At 39.4% G+C, this 22,386-nt stretch overlaps 1 protein-coding gene and 1 long non-coding RNA gene across 3 annotated transcripts; one reads left to right on the top strand and one right to left on the bottom strand.

Moving 5' to 3' along the window:
• Positions 1-76: 76 nt before the first annotated feature.
• On the bottom strand, positions 77-2,152 carry LOC101742927 (serine protease inhibitor dipetalogastin). Its single transcript, XM_004924373.5, has 2 exons — positions 1,896-2,152; positions 77-935 (listed from the first exon to the last, which is right to left on the bottom strand). Exons 1-2 carry the CDS (start codon positions 1,909-1,911, stop codon positions 367-369), a joined length of 585 nt encoding a protein of 194 aa, XP_004924430.1. The 5' UTR covers positions 1,912-2,152; the 3' UTR covers positions 77-366.
• On the top strand, positions 1,419-22,338 carry LOC101743214 (uncharacterized). Of its 2 annotated transcripts, none has more exons than XR_009977084.1 (2): positions 1,419-1,516; positions 22,178-22,338. It is a non-coding gene; the product is annotated as an uncharacterized LOC101743214 (long non-coding RNA). The 2 variants fall into 2 exon arrangements; XR_009977085.1 differs by lacking the exon at positions 1,419-1,516 and adding an exon at positions 8,469-8,679.
• The last annotated feature ends 48 nt before the right edge of the window (positions 22,339-22,386 follow it).

Here is a 22,386-nt window from a genome sequence, read left to right as displayed (position 1 = left end):
ATTAAAACAATTTATCTGATTAAGCATATGAACATAACATTCAAATTAATAATGGAATCAAAATAAAATAATTATATAAAATATAATAATTTATTGGAATAAAAAACCTTAACAAATATCTTGTGTGCGTGTAAGAAAAATAAAAAATCATAATTGTAACTTAAAAAAATCGTATAAAAATTTAAATTCAAATATTACTCTGCGGATTAATAAAAGTAATTATTTCAAACAACTCTGCCAGTCTTGTGGGATTTTGTTAAATAAAAAAAGGTCTTTTTCTCTCTCTATGAAGGCGGTCATCTGTCGTTCTAAACATTGCCCTAAAACTACGCTATAAGACTTGTACGAGAGGCGTATGCAGTTCGATTACAGGGGTCGTATTCCGTGGTAGTCCCCTTGCGTCCCAGGGTCGACGACTATAACCTTATCAGCGCAAGGCCCGTAGTATTCGATGCCGAGTCTGGAGTCATTGATTGTGGCACAGTTTAAGAGGCAGTCGTTGTTGTACGTGATACCGTCACTGCCGCAGACCGGCTTCATCTCGCGCGTGCACGTGCACGAAGGGTATTTGCTGGGGCCGTCCACGATTTTGACTTCGTCTGCGCAAAGGCCCGAGTACAAAATGCTAAGGCCTGGGTTCGTGGCTGCGGCGCAGTTCAACAGGCAAGCGTTGTCGTACGTGTGGTTGTCGCTACCGCACACCTGGTTGAGGTCGTAGTCGCAGTGGCACGCGGGGAAGCCGACGTTTCCTTCCGAGCAGGGTCCTTGATATCTGACCCTTAGACCGGGATCATCTCTGGTGGCACAGTCGAGCAGGCACTCGTTGTTGTATGTTTTCCCATCAGTTCCGCACACTGGTCGCTGGTTTCTATAGCACGCACAGCTTGGTGGATATGCAAGTGTTGCAATCACCTGCGTGGCTGCTAGTAACATTCCTGAGAAGAAAAAAGTCGGTTGATTAACATGTTGAACGTAATGCGGCCCACCGGTGGGCCTAGAGTACTATGTAGGTACCACCGCCCTGCCTATTTCTGCCGTGAAGCAGTAATGCGTTTCGGTTTGAAGGGTGGGGCAGCCGTTGTAACTATACTGAGACCTTACAACTTATATCTCAAGGTGGGTGGCGCATTTACGTTGTAGATGTCTTTGGGCTCCAGTAACCACTTAACACCAGGTGGGCTGTGAGCACGTCCAACCATCTAAGCAATAAAAAATAAATAAAAAAGAATTATTCGAGCCACGCCAAAATCAGGAAATCAGTAATTTTTATCAACTTGAGATATTCATTATAAAATTTATAAAATGTAATAATTTGCGTGGAAGATAAAAATTAGCGATTTTTACCGTCTAGTTGCATTTATGGCAGCATTATGCAACTAGAAAGTACGGGATCGCATGGTAAGAACCTGCTATAGAAAGTTTAATGGAATTCCCAAACGCGCCCAACAATGCATCGTATGAACTTACCAATGTTGCTAAAGCACCATAGAACGTAGAAATGGAGAAAAGATATTAGGTAAGTGATAATTTGATCATTGATAGTGAATGATGATCATGACAGTGATCATGAATTTGATCATGATAGGTGATAGCGTAGTCTGGGTTCAACCCTAATTCTCATTAGTAAGATAATAATATCGTGTACCAAAAGTTGTACACATATACTTAAATATTTGTGATGGTTCGATTCAAGGCATATAATAAACATAGTCACGAAAACAAATAAGTGTAATAAATTAAGCACAAAAACAAAAAAAAACGTCACAGACAAGAGACCGTCATTATACAGTTTCGAGACCTCATACTTGACCCTGTACAATCGTATTTAACATAACGCAATTAAACATTGTTGAAAGCAAAAAATAAGCCATAATTGGAGTATTCGTTTAACATACCTATTTTGAAGTACATTGTGAATTAATATATATTTTTAAGTCCAAGTCTTTTTGACTCGCGCTGTGAGAAAGCCGATATCACAATGATGTCAGACATCGATTCACCCGCGTTTAAATACTAATACAATGTTGTTTCCCAAGACACAAGGAAACCGTAAATCCCCAGTGTTGTGCCTGCGTCATTTATTCTCAAACATGAGACAAATTTTCGGAAGTTTACTAATGTTCTATTTAGCACGTACTGGAATTATAATTATTGTTTAATAATTGTCGGAATTTGACTTCTATCATACAGAATTGTTATTCAATTTATTCCAATATGATATCAAAAGTATTTTTTAACTCACATAATTTTAATTTTGAATATTATAGATTTTTTTGTTTGGCCTAATTTACTATTACTATTTAGGTATGTATTCTGATATTTCATATTGTAACTACACTGAGACCTTAGAACTTAGATTTCAAGGTGGGTGGCGCACTTACGTTGTAGATGTTTATGGGCTCCAGTAACCACTTAACACGAGGTGGGCTGTGAGATCGTCCACCCATCTAAGCAATAAAAAATAAAATCGGCTTCATAGTGCCTATTAATGTCAAAAATGGATAGTCTTGCATTGTTTTCTTGAATGCGGTACCGTATCGATATATGCGACTAGGGTTCAAATAACCTGCCTTTTTTAAGTCTGCATCTTCCCTTACGAAGAAACAAATACCTTCAATAAAAATCAAACCCGCTAAAATTATAAAATCGCATAACTACTGATTGCAGGACTTTTAATGTCTCCATTCAGTATAATTTTCACCGTCCTGTCTAAATAGCGCATCTCTGTTTGAGGAGTGGAATAAGAGTTATACCTTTAATCGACGGTCTCCTATTTGACCCCTGCTAGGCATTTAGACCAATAAAAATTTCAGTATCTATTGAAGATCGCTTGAAAACATTGTAAATGGTGATATCACAGCGTTACCTTGAAAACTGAGAAATACGAAACTTGATTGATCGGTATTAAGATTAATCCAATCTTAGATAAAACGCGCGTATTATTTCATATTTACATCTAGACAGTCCGTAGATACAAACACAGCAGATTTGCAAGAAATAATGTTTTTATTAGTTGTTGTTATTTGAGTTATTCCTGCTCATAAGTTGAACGGTCGACGTAATTATCTTAAAAATTCTTTATGTAGTTGTGTTATTGACTGACGCGGCGTGTGATTACTTTAATAGCTTTTCGCAAATAGTGACAAATAAAGTTAGGTAAATGATGTTTGAGCCAGGGACGTTTATGTTCAATTCTTGTATTTGGATTTTGAATTGTTTTTGTCTCTACGCCAGAGCTCAATGCTATTTACGTGATGTCATATTTAGCTTCACAAATTATCGTTAAACAAATACACCTTAGACTAATGTTTGCTGTTCAATCAACCGAACGATAATTTAATTATCTTAAATAATTATTTCACGAAAAACAGAGATATGTATTTATGTTAAGAATTTACGTGCGTCTCGTTTATAAGACGATTCAGTCCTTCGCGTCTCAGTTTTTTCAATATTTTTATTACAATTAGGTGGCTAATTTACGGCACCTTTAACCAGAATATCAATTTAAAATATTTATAACTCCCATATTTCGGCAATGGTGATGTTAGTTTTGTTTATTTGTTCGATTAAATTTATTTTTAGCTTTTGAGACCATAAACATGCAGATTAGGTACCTATTTTTATATTTTATTTGATTTGCATTAGAGGCATCTGCGATCCTTTACGTTATAACGCATAACTGCTTCTTGGTAGGAGTAAGCAAGTGGGTACACATTCGGGTCACAATACGCCTTATCACAAATAATTACCGGAATTTAGCAGATAAGTAGGTACCTACATAATGTACCTTCCATTATTAACTATTTAACGGTTTTGCGAACAATATTAGCACGGACGACTGGTGGTTCTATAGATCTACCAGCCCCTTTTTTCCCTACCTATGCTGAGAGCCTTGAGAGGCTATATCAGTATTACCCTAGCGTGTAGGTGAGCTCTCAGTGCTTAAACCAGAAGGTTGATAACACTGGCCCTAGCAAGAGCAGTGCTTCACAGAATCTACCACCGGATCGGAAACGCTACCCACTGAGAAAATCAGGCGAAAAATTCAGTGGGCTTCAGCCTCTGCTCTACGGTCATGACGTATGCAAGTGTATTGTTCGCTCACGAGGCCCGCCCCCACATAGACACCTTGCAAGTCATTCGATCTCGTCTTTACAGGAGAGCCGTCGTAGCACCGTGGTGCGTAAGGAACGTAAAAATTCACGACGACCTTAAACTAGAGTCGATTAGTGAGCATTACAAGACGGCTTAGAAACGCTATTTCGAAATAGCAACGCGACAAGAGAACTCTTATCGTAGCCTCCGGAAATGAAATTAACGATCAGTGTGCTGAGTGCGAGTTTTTTAACGTTCTCGATAGCGTAAACGTTAATTCAAATTTGTATGGAGTTGGAACGTTTGTTTGCGTACGTTTACCGCTAGGGGCGCTGTTCCAACTCCATACAAATATGAATTAACGTTTACGCTATCGAGAACGTTAAAAAACTCGCACTAAGCACACGAGACGACCAAACGGCAAACAGTCGCCGTCACCCCAAACATATCATGTTGGATCCACCCGATCTGTAGTTGACCGATGCTTTTAGGCATTCCAAGCATCGGTCACCGTTCTCGTCGAACTCGTGAAATATGATCAAGGATTCGTAGTGTAAACTAATCCAGAGATACAGCCTACTGAATTAGCTAATATAAAAGCGACACAATAACTAAAATAAAATAAAAAATGAGTTGAGAATCGTACAGTTAAACTAATAAGACTCGCAATATTTTACTTGGAGAGCTCTGTCTCAGCGGGGGATAAGGCGGCGGTGGGGGCGGTATCGCACGTTCGGAAATTTCGTTCCGTTATAGTAGATAATATTGTTTTTGTCGACAAATAAATTTTAAGGTGTGATTTCACATTTTTATTCGTTAATGTCAATCACTAACAAAGTATGTCACATGTGGGTGAATCATATGCAGTGGTGGATTTACACTAGGGGCAGTCAGGGCAAGTGCCTAGGGCGGCAAATTTCTGAAAGTGAAAAAAATTTTTTTTCGTCTTGTCATGTTTGTCCAATATAATTAATTAATTCCATTAATTAATAATTTTCTGTTTAATTAATAATTCAAGAAATTCAATTTATCAATTATTTGTGAATTATAATTTTGGCACTTTTGGTAAAAAATAATAATCAAAATGTTTTAATCAATTTATTTCCTTGAAGATTTAAAATAATAATCGATTTTTCTATTTTCTGGAATCAAAGTTTTTTTTTTTTTATGTTGTATAATTATGTGAATCATCTTTAGTGTCAAATTCATAATTGCTAGAAAAAAACAAACATTTATTTATGTTTTTGGAATATATAACATATAATAAAGTTTCTGCAATTTTTGCAAAGTTTTTTTAATTTTGAAAAAAAATATATAAATTATAAGTTAAGTAAAATTCCATTATTGGGCCGGATTTTTTCCGGTGCCCAGGAGCGGCATTAAGTCTTAATGCGGCCCTGATCATAATAATATGTATAATCTATATTTAGTTCGTCCTTGTTTTCATCTAAGTCATAGGATATCACACTTAATATTTATGACCTCAAATGTATCACAATCATTTGAGTCGTAAAATGTGGAACAATTTGTTGACAAATAATTCATGAATGAAATCTATATCAATATAATACAAGGAAAACATATCGCGACCCTGATCACTTTGAAATGGAAAATAAATATTTATTTGTCTCGATATTGACACAGTAGTCTTTGTGTTTACAAATATCCGTATTTTCCTTGTGGGCTTTAGCAGAAATTATACGCATGTACCGACAATAAATTTAACACGAAAATGTGATATATGTAAATACAAGAACTGTTATATTATTGTTTAGCGATCATCGGCAGTCTGGTTTTTATTTTGTTTTTTTTTGCTATACAATTACAATGTAGGATTAATACCACTAAGCGATTACCCTGCTCTCTTCAGAGCAGGGGAACCCCCTCGGAGGTCAGAACCCGAATGAGGTAAAGGGTTACTGCGGTCAGCACTACAACCAGACGATGCAGCTCACCCCAACGGTGTCCGGCCAACGGAGCCTTCGAGGCGAATTGAAGGTTCTGAAACGTCGGCCGACACGGTAAGGCAGCCCGTCGGGCCGCCCAGACGGTGCCGCTGGTGTCCCGGAATACCCCGCTGGACCAGAACCAGCCTGCCGGGCCGGGACGCGATACAGCGTCAAACGGTTGCTTTTTTATTTTATTACTCCTTGACAGAGTGCTAGGATGCTGATAGTGCGCCGCGCAGTCTCAACCCCCTTAGATCGCCTCATTATCTTCGCCAGGGGGAAAATACACAAAGTCTAAATTGGCCCGTTTTTTAGATGGCTGGGCTAGGTCGTTAGTCGGGGCAAGAATTTGGCCATTTACGATCAATGACCGGCAGTCGATCGTAAAATGAGAGAAAAACACGTAATCTAGGAGTATGCAGCTCACTAATCACTCCTTTTGAATGTCATTTATAATAATCGTACATTTATCATAGTAAGAGTTACCCATTATCCTAACATTCTCAGTGCTTTAGTCGAACTCGTCTCGCCTCGACTAAGGCAAAGAGTTCGACGAGCGAAGTAGCCCATAGACACAGCCCACTGAGTTTCTCGCCGGATCTTCTCAGCGGGTCGCGATTCCGATCCGGTGGTAGACTCTGCGAAGTACTGCTCTTGTTTGAGCTAGTGTTAGCAAATTCTCTCAGGTTGAGCCCGTGAGCTCACCTACCAGTCTGCGCGTAGCTTAAATAGCCTCTTAGGCTACTCAGTGAATAGGTAGGAAAAAAAAGAAAAAAAAGCAATCTATTAGGTTTGATTTATGGCTATTAATAGAACCTTAGTTTCCAAGTTCAAACGTTGTTGTTCAAATTACAGATTCCTAGAATACAGTCGTCCGATGGAAAACCGCTGAGGTTCGAATACGTCATTGCTTCTTTGAATCAAAATATTAATAAATGTGAGATTGAATTTCAATGAATTCAATTTGAATTTCAATTTTTAATCTTTAGAAATCGTATGATTTACAAAATAAGAGTATGTATAATATCTATTAGGTATACTTATCGTAATAGTTCTCTCGGTTCTATTGAAGTTGGAACAGAGCCCCTAGCAGCAAACGTGGGCAAACGATCCCATTCCATATAAATATGAGCTAACTTTTACGCTATCGAGAGCGTTAAAAAACTCGCACTAAGCACACTGGTGTTAAATGGTCACCAGAGACCTCAACCACCTATTCCGCCATCCAACTTGAGATGAGATAGACACGGACACGAGTTCTAAGTCTTAGTTCTATAGTACAATGGCTGTACCGCCGTTCCAACTTGAACGCATTACTGTTTCGCGGCAGAAATAGGCGGGGCGGTGGTACTTACTCGTGTGAGCTCACGAGACGCCCTACCACCATGGTAATTACGTTCAATTTACGTAAATTACAATTTATCGAGTTTGAGTTTTATTACACGATGTTATTCCTTGATTGTGTAGGTACAAGTCATTCGTGAACATTTGAAGTACGTATTTTCATTAGAAAAATTGTCACCTAACTACGGAAATTATTGGAAAAAACTCCCCTAAATAATATAACAAAATTCTTATCGCCTTGTTGTGTAAAGTCTGTGTAAAGCCTTGTTGTGTTGCGGTTTGCCTTCAAAAGAGATCGAATAAGCTTCTTAAAAATAAAATACAAAAACAATTCCTAATATTGATAAAACATCTATAAACATAAATACAAATTATGAATAATATTTTTTTTTGTTTGCATTTGATTTATAAAACCAACAATAAATTATCACTTTAAAAGAGAACAATGATTACAGGAAATTGTTTGAAGCGCTTAGAAGTAAGACCGGATAATCATTTATTACGTAAATAAATAATAAACATAAATAAAAACACTAAAATCAAAATTTTGCTGTACAATTTGATTAAAATTGTTGTTAATAATAAAAATAATTATGTACATTCAAATGTCTTTATCATGTACGTTATTTTTAAGTCGTTTCGGACTGGGTATTTTTAAGTAAATGCATATTCGTATATGGGTAAGGCCGCCAAAAAGTAACCATTTTGATGGATGACTCCGCGTCCGGCATCTTTTTTCGAATAAATACAATAAATAATACTATCATGTTTTATTGTTTTCCTGGCAAAAGGCATCCTTTCTACAACTGTTACAAATACGCAAACGTCTGTAAAACTACTTCTTTGTATTTAATTATGTAGTTTTTACTACGATAATACGAATTGCTAGAACAATTTCAAGTGTCCCAAATGATCCCCCATCATAGTTGGAATGAATTATATAGGTTTCAGTTTATTCCACAGGCAATAAAAAAATTTTTTTTAAAGAATCATTTATGTTAGGCAATATTTAATTCCTTCACAAAAATCTAGCTATTGAAATATCAATTATTTTCGAACTTTAACATCCTAGTATTTTAAGCTTTTATGTTACTGATTTTAAGTTACCAAAATTTTTACAATAATTTAAGAATTGAGCAGTAAGAATATGTTTTATAATTGGCCACGCCAATATCTAACTTACTTATGGTATGTCACGTACTTATCGGCCATTAGTGAGATGATACGTGAGTTAGTTTGGTCCGCATCGTGTTTTTGTCCGACAGAAAAAAAAGTTTTTACTGATTTTAAGGTAAGTTTGTATCGTTTTGCTTAAATCGAAGGATAATTTAGTAAGTTTAATGTTTAAATAAGAGCTCTAAGCTATAAACGTTGTTAATTATTCATCATAGTGCCCTAGGTTCGAGCATCTTTTGAAAAGAGGGTAGGCTTAAGTTACTTTTATGTTACTATTGTTGTTAATTTTTAGTTACGTAGCATAAAAGTGATGAAAGCTTAGAACACATTTGGAATTGTAGAACAAAGCGAATAAAATGATAAAATTATAAATTGTAAATTCAAACACATCAACAACTTTTAAGTTATCCGGTAACTTAAGCTTTTATGTTACATGAGTCCAATTTAACGGCCTTACCCATATGCATGTAGAATTGGGATCGTGGCAAATTAAACAAAATTATTCCAGCGTTACACTTTTACTCTTCTTTTCCAAAATCTTTTATAATATAATAATTAAATTACCGTTTTTTATCCTTGCTCATTTTAACCGTCGCCATCTTGCTTTTCTCTGTCATTCCGTCTGTCATTCTTTGTTCCCTTTCTCACCGTTTTCTCTCACTCACATCGTAACGTTCCGCTCCATCCCACACTCTTTTCATACGTTCCATTCTTACCAATCCTGTATTTAAAACGGTTGAAGTCCGGTATCGGCTGTTTCGCCCGTCAAATCGGAACACAGATCCTTTTCGGGCCGGACAATATATAGGAATTTAAGAATATAGGGCTAGGATAGGAATATCATCCGGACGGGTTCAGTCCGCGTTACCACCAGCAATTATAGGCCACCAGTAGGTAGGCACCGGCTTGACTCGGTAGGTAGCAGCTCGGCTCTGCCCCTGGCATTACTTACTATAGGCGACGGTAATCACTCAACATCAGGACCTTAAGCTCGCTCCATCCCACACTCTTTTCATACGTTCCATTCTTACCAATCCTGTATTTAAAACGGTTGAAGTCCGGTATCGGCTGTTTCGCCCGTCAAATCGGAACACAGATCCTTTTCGGGCCGGACAATATATAGGAATTTAAGAATATAGGGCTAGGATAGGAATATCATCCGGACGGGTTCAGTCCGCGTTACCACCAGCAATTATAGGCCACCAGTAGGTAGGCACCGGCTTGACTCGGTAGGTAGCAGCTCGGCTCTGCCCCTGGCATTACTTACTATAGGCGACGGTAATCACTCAACATCAGGACCTTAAGCTCGTCGTCTGCCTACAAGGGCTATAGAAAAATATATGTTTCCAAGCTGATACAAATCTCTCCGTTGATTTTAGATACTTTATCTTCGAATTGATTCATGAACATGTATCCCCGAAAATTTCAAATCCAGTATAAAACAGCGCCCCTAGCGGGAAACGTAGGCAGACGTTCCCACTCCATACAAATTTGAGTTAACTTTTACGCTATCGAGAACGTTAAAAAATTCGTACTAAGCATACTGGTGTCGAATCTACGAAGACTTCGAAAATAGTATTTTGTAAATCAAAGTACCTACTTGTATGTCTGGAGTTCGTTTAGTTCTATCAGTAACCAGGGTTATTTTTATTGAATTCATTACCCCGTTGTAGAATTTTTGTTACACTGGACGGGCAGACTTGCTCACGGATTATCCGGAGTAGTTACCGGAATATGTACATCACAAAGTGAATAGTGCTACTCACCTTAAGACCCGAGGGCTCCGCTTAACTTCTTACGAAGCTATGAATAAATAAATGATCAATCCCTTCGTAATCGTGTAAAATAGACAGAAGTATTCATCAAGTGTTTGAATAATTAAACAAATAAAATTATTTAAACGTTGCGTTGGAACCTAGGTACAGTCGATGAGATTATTATTAAAAAAAAATATTCAAAAAATTCATGATTCGTACTTCATATGCAACGAAAATCGTACTTAATTGTAGTCAGACGGTACTAAGTGTAGATACGGTACAAATGATCTTTATTAGTTCAGTTGGAGAGTCAAGAGTCAAACTCTCAAAACTTACGTTTCGTAGTTACAAGATATCAGTACAGTCAAAACGGAAATTTTGAAATGTGAGGTCCAAGCTTAACAACAGCGATCCTATCCTATCCTTCGATCGAGAATGCACTTTTTTTAACAGCTGGAATAGCTTAGATGTTTATACCGGGCTTAAGACTTAGGGTCTTAAGGCTAACTACGTTTTTTTTTTTTTTTCTTTTCGGGCCGAGGGCCGAACCTCCTACGAGGTCCCTACGAGGTGTTGAGAGCAGACCGCGGGCCCAAGGATTTTAGGGCCTACCTACTACCTTACTTACTTACTTACCTACCTACCTTAAGCTACGCTACCTACTTAAGCTTAAGACCGACAACACGCCTTGCCATTGATACTTAAAATTTGTATTAGAGCTTGTAAAATCTAAAATGAGTTAAACACACTGCATTATATATACCAAGGATATGTTGAAAAGCAACATCTGAGACACGCTATGAAATACTATGAATACATTCAACAGTAAAACTATGGTATGTATCGTCGATCAACAACAGTTACCGTCTGTTTGTTGTAGATCGACTAGGATAGTCAGGCTTAGCGAAGAATATGAATATGGTGACAAGTGAATAGTGCTAATATGTATGTACAAGCTTTCGGGCGTTCGTGAATTTTAAACAAACCCTATAAATCTTAGGAATGGGTTGGTGGCGTCACAGTTGGGGGCGTAAAGATCTCGAACTTGGGATACACTGATGATACCACATTAGTGACGTCATCAGAAGGGGAAATGGAGGAGGTGCTGCGACGTCTGGTTATAGTTAGCGAAGAAATGGGACTAAAGATCAACCAGTCCAAAACAAAGATCATGATCGGTAGTAGCACTGATAGTGACGGGTAAAGTGGACGGAAGACGATTTAGAGATCAGAGCCGAAAAAGATGGAGGGACCAAGTGTCTGTGTATCTGGACATGAGACTGAGCCATGCACTTCACTGTGCCACTGACCGACATAAGTGGCTACAAATTACAAAAAAAGGTCACAGGCGGGCACATCACGATGCTCAGCAATGAGCGATCGACTGAAGGAGGAGGATAAATCTTAAAATTGAACTATTTCAAATAGAGATATTTTCGGTAAGCTTTACCTGCAATTGTTTCCATTGCCTATAGCTATGTATGTAACTACTATGTAATCGGTTCATCACCTACACAAAATCCCCGAGAATTACGCGTCATTGGATCGAACACCCATTACGAACACAGCCAGCATCGCTTTGATTCACAAATTATAATAATATGCTGAATATAAATAGAATAAAATGTTGCGAACTACACATTGTGTATCCAGTGACGCGTAATTTATCTTGGATTGACACTCGAAGGAGCTGTAATCGATTATTTTATTATACTCGTTAGATTGTCGAGAGGAATTACCTCGATAAAACTGGTTTGAGTACAAATTGTAACCTGTATAAAATACTAAAGTGCAAAATAACAATCGTGAAAGTGAATTAACGGTGCCCTACGAAGACGTGTTGCACATACCGACAACCTCCCGCTATGGATTTTAAAGTTTGTGAGTATACATCACGTATAATTTCGAGATGTTTTTTGTGCTTTCGTTAGTTGAATAATAGATAATTGAAACTTATAACACTAAACATTCAATATCTAAGTGACAGTTAGGTATCGTCTTAAAAGTAGATCATTGTTATAGCGTGTTTAATTATTTTTTTCCAGTATTAGAGAAAGCCACTTTCTATAGATGGCTTCGTAGCCATTTGAAAAGGTTTAAAATTCGTATAACTGCGTATACAAAGCTAAATAGTATTATTACCTTAAATCGAACCATGTTTATGTAGTGTTTCAAAACTGCACACAACAAAAATACCTGTATATTTAATTTTAATGGCTATTTTAAATTATAGACCATGCTCTCGATTCTTATAAATCGAAATTGAATCACACAGATTTCGAAGAGCTCACTGTACTATGTTTAAACACAAATCACTATATTTACAAATTGTTTTCAAACATACGATAGCTGCGGACACTATAGACTGCACGGGCAGACACAAGAAGGGTCTTACCATTCTCCACTATTGCGTGACAAGTGCGCTGTAACCAGAAAAATATACTTATCGACACATTCTTTGTCCTAAGACAATAACGCTATTCTCATGGTATTCTATTAATTTTTTTTAAAAAGATATAGTACAGTAAAGTAGGAAGTTATCGTGCGATAATTTCAAATTTGAAATATACCTACATTTTAAGTAAACCGTTTTTAATGTAATGATAATAATGCAAATTCTTTGTATTAATGCGGCTAATTTCCCGCATGGGAATGCCGCGGGTCATTGGCTTTGAAATAACGGCAGCAAGGTATTTCTGCAGTTGCAGTTGAAACATCAGGTAAAAGGCTGCTCGCACAGCGCATATTTTCCAAATTAAATCAACTTTTCATATATATGTATTGTTCAGTCCCCATATAATTAATTGAAATTTATTCAAAATGCATAAAGTTTCAAACAACAAGAAACATTTCGTCTATTACGGTAAGCATGTTAAAGTTAAATTATTACGTTAGCTACATGATTACTTTCAATTCAATTCCACCCTATCAATTTGTATACGAGTAACACATCCATCAAAATAAAATTACGTAATATATTAATTTCACTGATTACTCGAGGTAGCGAGTATGTTAAATTTCTGAACGTGAAAGTGTCAGCGAGTGACGTCCGCCATGACACTATTCCTCTTTCAAATCTAGCCGCCAAGAGCGACGTATCGATTTTATATTTCTTTTATATTCAGTCTTTAATTTGTCATATAAGGACAAATAAATATCTCAAAAATAATAATAATAATAATAATGTTTTTATTTCAAGTATCCATGACTCATATAAATTGTTAATAAGACTTAGACCTATGTTAGTAGTTATATTTACATCACAATGAATTACTGTGGTAACATCCCATGGGAGATGGCACCACAGCGACCCATGTATATACAGTCCAGCCTGCTTGCGATCATGCTCAGGATACTGTTGGAGCTGGCCCTCACTCTGTTTACCAGAGATGCACACCTCTTACGCATGGTAGCGTAAAAACAATCTATGTGCGCGTCTGCAAACATCCCTGATGCGCTACAAAAGCGGGGCAGCACCACCAGCACCCTAAATGCGTTATTGTATTGAACACGGAGAGCATTGTACGATCTTTGAGTATATCCAGCCCACAAGTAAATAATAAATACAGTCCACAATAATTTACCACAACGCAACAAATTAGCACTTTCGTCATCTCAAACAAAACCAGCCAAAATGTAGTCAGTATTCCTGATGCATTTGTAGGGATAGTCAAATTATTTGAAAATACGGATAAGATTTAAACTTTATTTATGCCTAACTATTTTTAGACAATACAAGAACAAGCGGTAACTCTCCTCTTGCAGGTAACAAGCTTCTGTAGGTATATACAAACTGGACTTAGACAGCTGTCTCACACAGTATGCAACATCAGACTCGACATTTTTTTTTATGGGTTAGATTGGTGGACGAGCTCACAGCCCACCTGGTGTTAAGTGGTTACCGGAGCCCATAAACATCTACAACGTAAATGCCACCATCCACCTGATCCTCGAGATATGAGTTCTAAGGTCTCAGTAAAGTTACAACGGCTGCCCCACCCTTCAAACCGAAACGTATTACTGCTTCACGACAGAAATAGGCAGGGTGGTGGTACCTACCCGTGCGGATTCACAAGAGGTTTTTTTTTTTTGGGATCGATGGGGAATCCTAGTCTTTACGGATACCCTGCCGACGGGGGTCGGTCACAAGAGGCCCTACCACCAGTATTCGGTTATAGTCAAAGGGGTCAAGGCTATGTGCTGTCCAACTTCCAGTCTATTCTGTCTTTTAGCTTTTTATAAAGATGAGTACATTGTTTGAGACTTCGACTTCAAGGTGTGGCCTCACAACTCCCCTTCTCATTATTGAATAAATAAATAAAGGGAACCTGCGGATGAGCTTACAGTTTATTAACGAGGGAACTTAATGTATTCCTAAATGGAAAAATAAACGGTAGTTAGCACAATATTCAAATGTCGACCAATAACATCCCCTTCGTCCGTAAGCGCGAAAACTGTGAAATATTCGAAATGTCGGAAACAATATATAGACAATAAAAACCATAGATTAAACCGTAAAAGTATTTTTTTACGAATACCAACAGTAATTACTAACTAAAAATAGCTTTGTTAATTAACAGACAAATATTCATGAGCTGTAAGCCCGCACATTGTGTTTTATACGTTCAATGACCAATCCCGCATGTCAACAGTTTAGAAATTAATTTTTCACGCATCTAATGTATGGTAGTAGTAATTAGTATGCATGCTCGTATAATCGCAATGGAATTAATTTTTTTTCAATATTTAAAGTGCACGTTGACTGACTGGTAATGTAATATTGTGTCCTTAACTCAAATATTATGTGTATTTATTATCTATGATGCTTAATGAGAGTTTTATAACGTTCTCGATAGCGTAAAACCTAACTCAATTTTGTATTGAGTTGGAACGTTTACCGCTAGGGGCGCTGTTCTAACTGCATACAAATTTGAGTTAACTTTTACATTATCGAGAACGTTAAAAAACTCGCACCAAGCACTGTTCACGTTGTGATTTTTAAAGGCTTCGTAATCACAACACGCTACCCTTAACTGTCTGTCGGATATTTTTAAATTGTGTAAAAATAGATATGGAACTAGTTACATACTAGTACCATCCTGATTTTTCTGAAGACATAAAATGAGTTGGTTATTATTGTAAATTCGTATTGAAATATTCTTAATTACTTAGAGCAGTGATTATCAAACTTATTTCTTTTACCGCCCCCTTTGAAAATCAATTATTTTTCAGCGCCCCCCATTTTTTATACACCCCTAAAACTTTAAAACCACAATTTCATTAATTTAATTAATAAATGTTGTATTAATTTTAGTAAATGTAGTACCACGTAGTACATATATATTTGTAGATGCTATTATTGTTTCTTCATATTATTATATGTCCGTACATTGCTACAGAGTCTGTATTTACAAATTTGCAAAGTAAAAATGAATTCTTCTCATCAATATGTTTGTTTAAATTCAGAATTACCAACATAAATTGCTAGTTCACTGTACTATTACTATGCTAATTTATTAGAACGAAACTATTTTTGTTGAATATCTTTCTCATTAATATAAGATTCTCATCATAAGATAATTAAAAATTTATATTTCGACTAATAAATAACACTACTAACAATAATAACTTATTAAACTACGAATAAGCTAAACCTGGAAGTCGTAGAGGATTTCATTCATCTGGGCTCCGTCATAGCTAGTAATGGATCCTCCGAAAAGGACCTCAGAAGGCGAATCAGTATGGCAAAGAGAGCTATGTCCCAAATGGACCGTGTTTGGGTGGCATTTTTCTCTACGGCGCAGAGACTTGGACCCTCAAGAAAGCCGACCGCCAACGCATCGACGCGTTTGAGATGTGGTGCTGGAGGAAAATGCTCGGGATTCGTTGGACAGAACACAGAACCAACGAATCCATTTTTACCGAGCTCAAGATTCCAACGGACCTCCGCAGTACATGCGCGTGGAGGAGTTTCGAGATCTTTGGACATATCGCCAGAAAGAGAGGTGACAATATGGAAAAGCTGCTGGTAACAGGCAAGGTATGCGGGAGAAGGCACAGAGGCAGAAATCCAATGCGCTGGTCGGACCAAATACGCTCCACTCTCAATACCTCAGTCCACGTTGCTATCCACACAGCCGAGGACAGGCAGGAATGGCGCAAGATGATGCAGGAGAAAGTTATTAGAGGAGGCTACGACCTTCAGCACTGAGGATTATCGACGCAAGAAGGAAGGAAACTACGAAAAATAAATGAATATAATTTCGTATTATAGATAAATATGGGTAATTTTTCATAGAATTTTAGTTTATAATTTAGAACTGGTTCAAATAAAAACCGCCGCCTAAGTCAGCGTTTGTAATAATTAATATCTATACTAATATTATAAAGAGGAAAGATTTGTTTGTTTGTATTCAATAGGCTCCGAAACTACTAAACCGATTTGAAAAATTCTTTCACTATTTGCAAGCTTCGCTATTCCCGAGTGACATAGGCCATATTCTTTTTTGAAAAAATTAGGTATCCTTACTAAAACTCCAATAACCCAAGGTGTAAAAAAAATTTACCTTAAATATTATTTACGTCGCGTGCCCTACGAAAACTATTGATGATAGAATAAAATAATGTACTACGACTTTGTAAAAAACATTATTATTTACAAAAAGTGTCGCGACAGCATATGTCTAACTATTATAGTTATGCCGCAATAAGTGTTCTTTTATTTAAAAAAATGCCCCTGGTAAGACACGGAGTGCCCCCTACCTTCGCCGACTGGTGGCTTCCTACTTGGAGGACAGATCGGTCACGTGTACTGAGCACGGTGGGATCGTGCACAGGTTCCCGGTCGTGCGCGGTGTATCACAGGGGTCGGTGCTCGGCCCCCTTTTGTGGAATATCGGGTATGACTGGGTACTGAGAGGTGCCCTCCTCTCGGGCCTGAGCGTAATCTGTTACGCAGACGACACGCTGGTCATGTCCCGGGGGGGGAGTTTTGCTGAGTTTGCTCGTCTTGCCACCGCTGGGGTGGCGCATGTCATCGGCAAAATCAGGAGATTAGGCCTCGACGTGACACTCAGTAAAACCGAGGCAATGTGGTTCCACAGGCCGCGGAGAGTGCCACCTGTCGATGCCCATATCGTGGTTGAAGGCGTCCGTATCGGGTCGGGGTGCAGTTGAAGTACCTCGGCCTCATTCTGGACAGTCGTTGGACCTTCCGTGTTCACTTTCAGAACCTGGTCCCTCGTTTGTTGGGGGTGGCCGGCATGTTAAGCCGGCTTCTTCCCAACATCGAGGGGCCTGACCAGGTGACGCGCCTTATACGAGGCGCCCGCGTGGGGCCAGTCACTGGCCGTGGGGATAGCGAAGTTGCTGCAAGGGCCGCAACGCACCATCGCGGTCAGGATCATCCGTGGTTATCGCACCATCTCTTTCGAGGCGGCGTGTGTACTGGCTGGGACGCCACCTTGGGTCCTGGAGGCGGAGGCGCTCGCCGCTATCAGTGGCGGGCTGACCTTCGTGCCCGGGGCGTGGCGCGTCCCAGCCCCGGTGTGGTCAGAGTGCGGAGGGCCCAATCTCGGCGGTCCGTGCTGGAGTTATGGTCCAGGCGGCTGGTCGATCCTTCGGCTGGTCGTAGGACCGTTGAGGCGATTCGCCCGGTTCTTGTGAATTGGGTAAATCGTGACATAGGACGCCTCACTTTCCGGCTCACGCAGGTACTCACTGGGCATGGTTGCTTCGGTGAGTTCCTGCACCGGATCGGAGCCGAGCCGACGGCAGAGTGCCACCATTGGGGTTGCGACTTGGACACGGCAGAGCATACGCTCGTCGCCTGCCCCGCATGGGAGGGGCGGCGGCGTGTCCTCGTCGCAAAAATAGGAAACGACTTGTCGTTGCCGAGTGTTCTGGCATCGATGCTCGGTGACGACGAGTCGTAAAAGGCGATGCTCGACTTCTGCGAGTGCACCATCTCGCTAAAGGAGGCGGCGAGGCGCGTGAGAGATGCACAGGCTCGCCGCCATCGAGCGGGGTCCAGGGAGGCGAATCTCGCCCAAGCCCTGGCCCTCTAAGTGTTTCGGATCTCCCTCACATGTCGGCCTGGGGACCGGCGAAGGGGGCCTAAGAAGACGACGTGCAAGCTGATCTGCACACGTTTTACGCATGAGCATCCGAGTGATGGAAGGCCGGCTATTCTCAACCCACGCTGGTTCTGACCCAGCGGGGTATTCCGTAGGATAGACCATTCTAACCGGCGCCATCTAGGCGGGCTTCGGGCAGCCTGCCGACCGAGAGGGCTGGTGGTCGTGGCGCCGACGACCAACAGTCCGGCGTCCCGAGGGGGAGGGTGATGGGAGAGATGTGCTCCGCACTAAACGCTTCACTTTCCCTCCTTTGCCTTTTCATGAGCTCTGTCTCATGCGAGGTTTGGATACTGGTTGTTGAGCGACAAGAGGTTTTAGTCGGTTCGACTCCGACATGCCCCGCCCTCCATCCCCAGTGAAGGGCGGAAGTCTGGCGATTTCCTCTTAACAAAAAAAAAACGTGTGGCACTCGGGAACTGCGGCGGTAAAGCTATTGCATAGCATTTTTTATCAACTTATGACATTATAATATAATTAGACAATGATAATTTAATATTAAAACAATAATAAAACAAGACCACGCTATATTAAACCTTAATAAAGGCAAAACCTTAACTGTCCCCTTCACACTCATAAGCTAGACCGCGCGAGAGAGAGATGGGCAGACTTTTCATGATGCGCATGCAGTGTGACGTCACGCCACGCGCTTATTCACAAACACTACATAGTAGGCGGAGTGAGGGATGTTAGGTTTTTTTCGTTACGGAATTTCATGATTCGGTCGCCGCGCTCAAGGCCCGCGATAAAAGCTATGCAATAGCTTAAAAATGTATGAACTTGTAATAAAATCTCCTTGGCTATACTATTTGTATCTGGCTGGTTTTGGTATCATTAAAAGTTTAAGTTCGAAAGAAGATAATTCCAAATTAAAATTAGGCAGATGTGTGATTTTATTTATTTTTCGTACTGTCAAGATGAGTGAATCTAATGAAGATATTCGATACAATTTAAAATTTTACTACAAAAAAGGTAAAAAAGCAACGCCAGCCGTGAAAAAATATTGCGATGTTTATGGATCTAGTGCAGTGTCTGTGAGAGTAGCACAAATTTGGTTTAAGCGTTTTCAATCGGAAAATTTTGATGTCAAAAATACACGTCGCTTTGGTCGCCCTATTACGGATAAAATCGATGCCATTTTTGAAAAAGTGGGGCAAGATCGGCATGTCAGTAGTTACGACGTAACTGAAGAACTGGGAATTGTCCACAAAATAGTTATGGCGCATTTGAAAAAAACTGGGTACACAAAAAAGCTCACTGAAAGAAACCTAATGAACCGTGTACTCATTTGTGATTCTTTATTACGACGTAATGAAACCGAACCATTTTTTGAAGAAGCTGATAACTAGTGATGAAAAGTGGATCACGTACGACAAGAACGTACGAGAAAGGTTGTGGTCAAAGGCCGGTTAGGCTTCACAGACTCTGGCAAAACCCGGGTTAACTCGCAACAAGGTGATGCTGTGTGTGTGGTGGGGTTGGAAGGGCATTATACATTATGAGCTGTTACCACCAGGCAGGACCATGGATTCTGAACTCTACTGCGAACAACTGATGAGATTAAAGCAAGAAGTTGAGAGATAGCGGCCGGAATTAATCAACAGAAGGGGTGTGGTTTTTCACCACGATAACGCTAGACCTCACACATCTTTAGCCAGTCAGCAAAAATTAAGAGAGTTTGGCTGGGAGGTGTTACCTTGCACCTTCAGATTTCTACCTGTTTCGGTCTCTTCAGAATTGTTTAGGCAGTGTCAGGTTAACATCACGAGAGGACTGCCAAAACCAATTGTCGCGGTATTTTGATCAGAAGCCCCAAATTTTCTATAGCAATGGGATCATGTCCCTACCTACAAGATAGCAAAAAGTTATCGAACAAAATGGTACCGACATACTTTACTTAAATGCGAATAAACTATATTAAAAAATGTTGTGAATGTTCTTAAAAAATGCGAAGAAACTTTTTCCCCAACCTATTATTATATAACTAGTCAGGTCATAAGTATTGTCACACAGTAAAAACTTTTTTTTTAGAATGCTGGCCACAAAAAAGTTTATTGAATTCGAATTTCGAATTGTTCATGAAAATAAAAATGTATACTTTTAGAATTTTACTCATTTTTACAATATGGAGTGGACGCTTAAAGAAGACCGTGTTTCAGTTATTGCGTTGCATCGTTGCGGTTACGCGCCAATTCAAATTTTTAACATACTGAAAAATTTGAATATAACCAAAAGATTCGTTTATCGTACCATCAAACGATACAATGAAGACTCTAGTGTAGATGACAGGTCAAGAAGTGGTCGCCCTCGGTCTGTTAGGACTCCAGTAGTGATAAAAGCTGTGAAGGCGCGAATTCAAAGAAATCCCAAACGTAAGCAGAAACTGTTGGCCCTACAGATGGGGTTAAGCAGAACCACGGTGAAAAGGGTGTTAAATGAAGACTTAGGGCTTCGGGCATATCGAAGAAAAACAGGACATCGTTTGAATGCTCGTCTAATGGACCTGAGACTGAAGAGATGCCGCGCTTTGTTGAAGCGGTACGCGGGAAAAAAATATCGGGAAATTCTTTTTTCGGATGAAAATTTTTTTACCTTAGAAGAGAGCTACAACAAACAAAATGATAAGGTGTACGCACACAGTAATGAAGAAGCGAGCAACCGTATTCCGCGTGTCCAACGAGGTCATTTTCCATCCTCGCTCATGGTATGGTTGGGAGTTTCTTATTAGGGCTTAACAGAGGTACATTTTTGTGAGAAAGGTGTAAAAACGAATGCAGTTGTGTATCAAAATACAGTCCTGATGAACCTTGTGGAACCTGTTTCTCATACCATGTTCATTAACAGGCACTGGGTATTCCAACAAGATTCGGCGCCAGCTCATAGAACGAAGAACACACAAGACTGGCTGGCGGCGCGTGAAATCGACTTCATCCGGCACGAAGACTTGCCCTCCTCCAGTCCAGATTTGAATCCGTTAGATTATAAGATATGGCAACACTTGGGAGGAAAAGGCGTGCTCAAAGCCTCATCCCAATTTGGAGTCACTCAAGACATCCTTGATTAAGGCAGTCGCCGATTGATATTGACATGGACCTCGTTCGTGCTGCGATAGACGACTGGCCGCGCAGATTGAAGGCCTGTATTCAAAATCACGGAGGTCATTTTGAATAAACTTTAGTGTCATAAGAATCTATGTTTTGTTAAGTTCATTTTGGTATATGAATGGTTACATAATGAATAAACTTGTTTCAATTATTTTACATTAAACATGTGACAGAATTTATGACCTGACTAGGTAGAAATAAAATAGTAAACAATGTTTACAATAAGTGAGCTGTTTAGGCTTACTATACTATTTGACATTGGACGGTATTGGGTAAATTAAGTAAATGAAATTACAAATTTTACAGCGCCCCCCTAACCCACATCAACGCCCCCCATTTTTTCCTGGGCCCCTTAACGCCCCCCTCTAGGTTTCAAACGCCCCCCAGGGGGCGTTATCGCCCACTTTGAGAAAGACTGACTTAGAGTCTTATCTGGGAGATTATCTGCCAACAGGTATTAGGGAGGATTTTTAATTAGGGTAGTTACTAGAAATTTCATCTGAATTAATGCAATTGAGCTCATAAGCCCTGAAGAATTATATAACTATAACTTTCCATAATACCTAAATATTATTAATAACTCGATCAAGTCATTCAGTTGCTTTTTTAATTCACAGTATTCCTGCTGATCGTTGCCTTGTCCTGGTGTGCAAGCGGAGAGTTCTTGAAGCCGTCTTGTCCGTGCGGCCGAGTGTACCAACCTGTCTGCACTTCCTTGGGTATTACGTACAATAATTTCTGCGAGTTTGAATGCGGCGTAAAGTTCATGAAGGAAAAATATGGGAAAGACGACTTTATTGTAGCTTATGATAGATGCGATGGGCAG

This window comes from Bombyx mori, chromosome 3 (assembly GCF_030269925.1).
Source record: "Bombyx mori chromosome 3, ASM3026992v2".
Taxonomy (NCBI): domain Eukaryota; kingdom Metazoa; phylum Arthropoda; class Insecta; order Lepidoptera; family Bombycidae; genus Bombyx; species Bombyx mori.
Note: the sequence above shows the minus strand (reverse complement) of the source record. Positions and strands in the feature narration are given on the sequence as shown.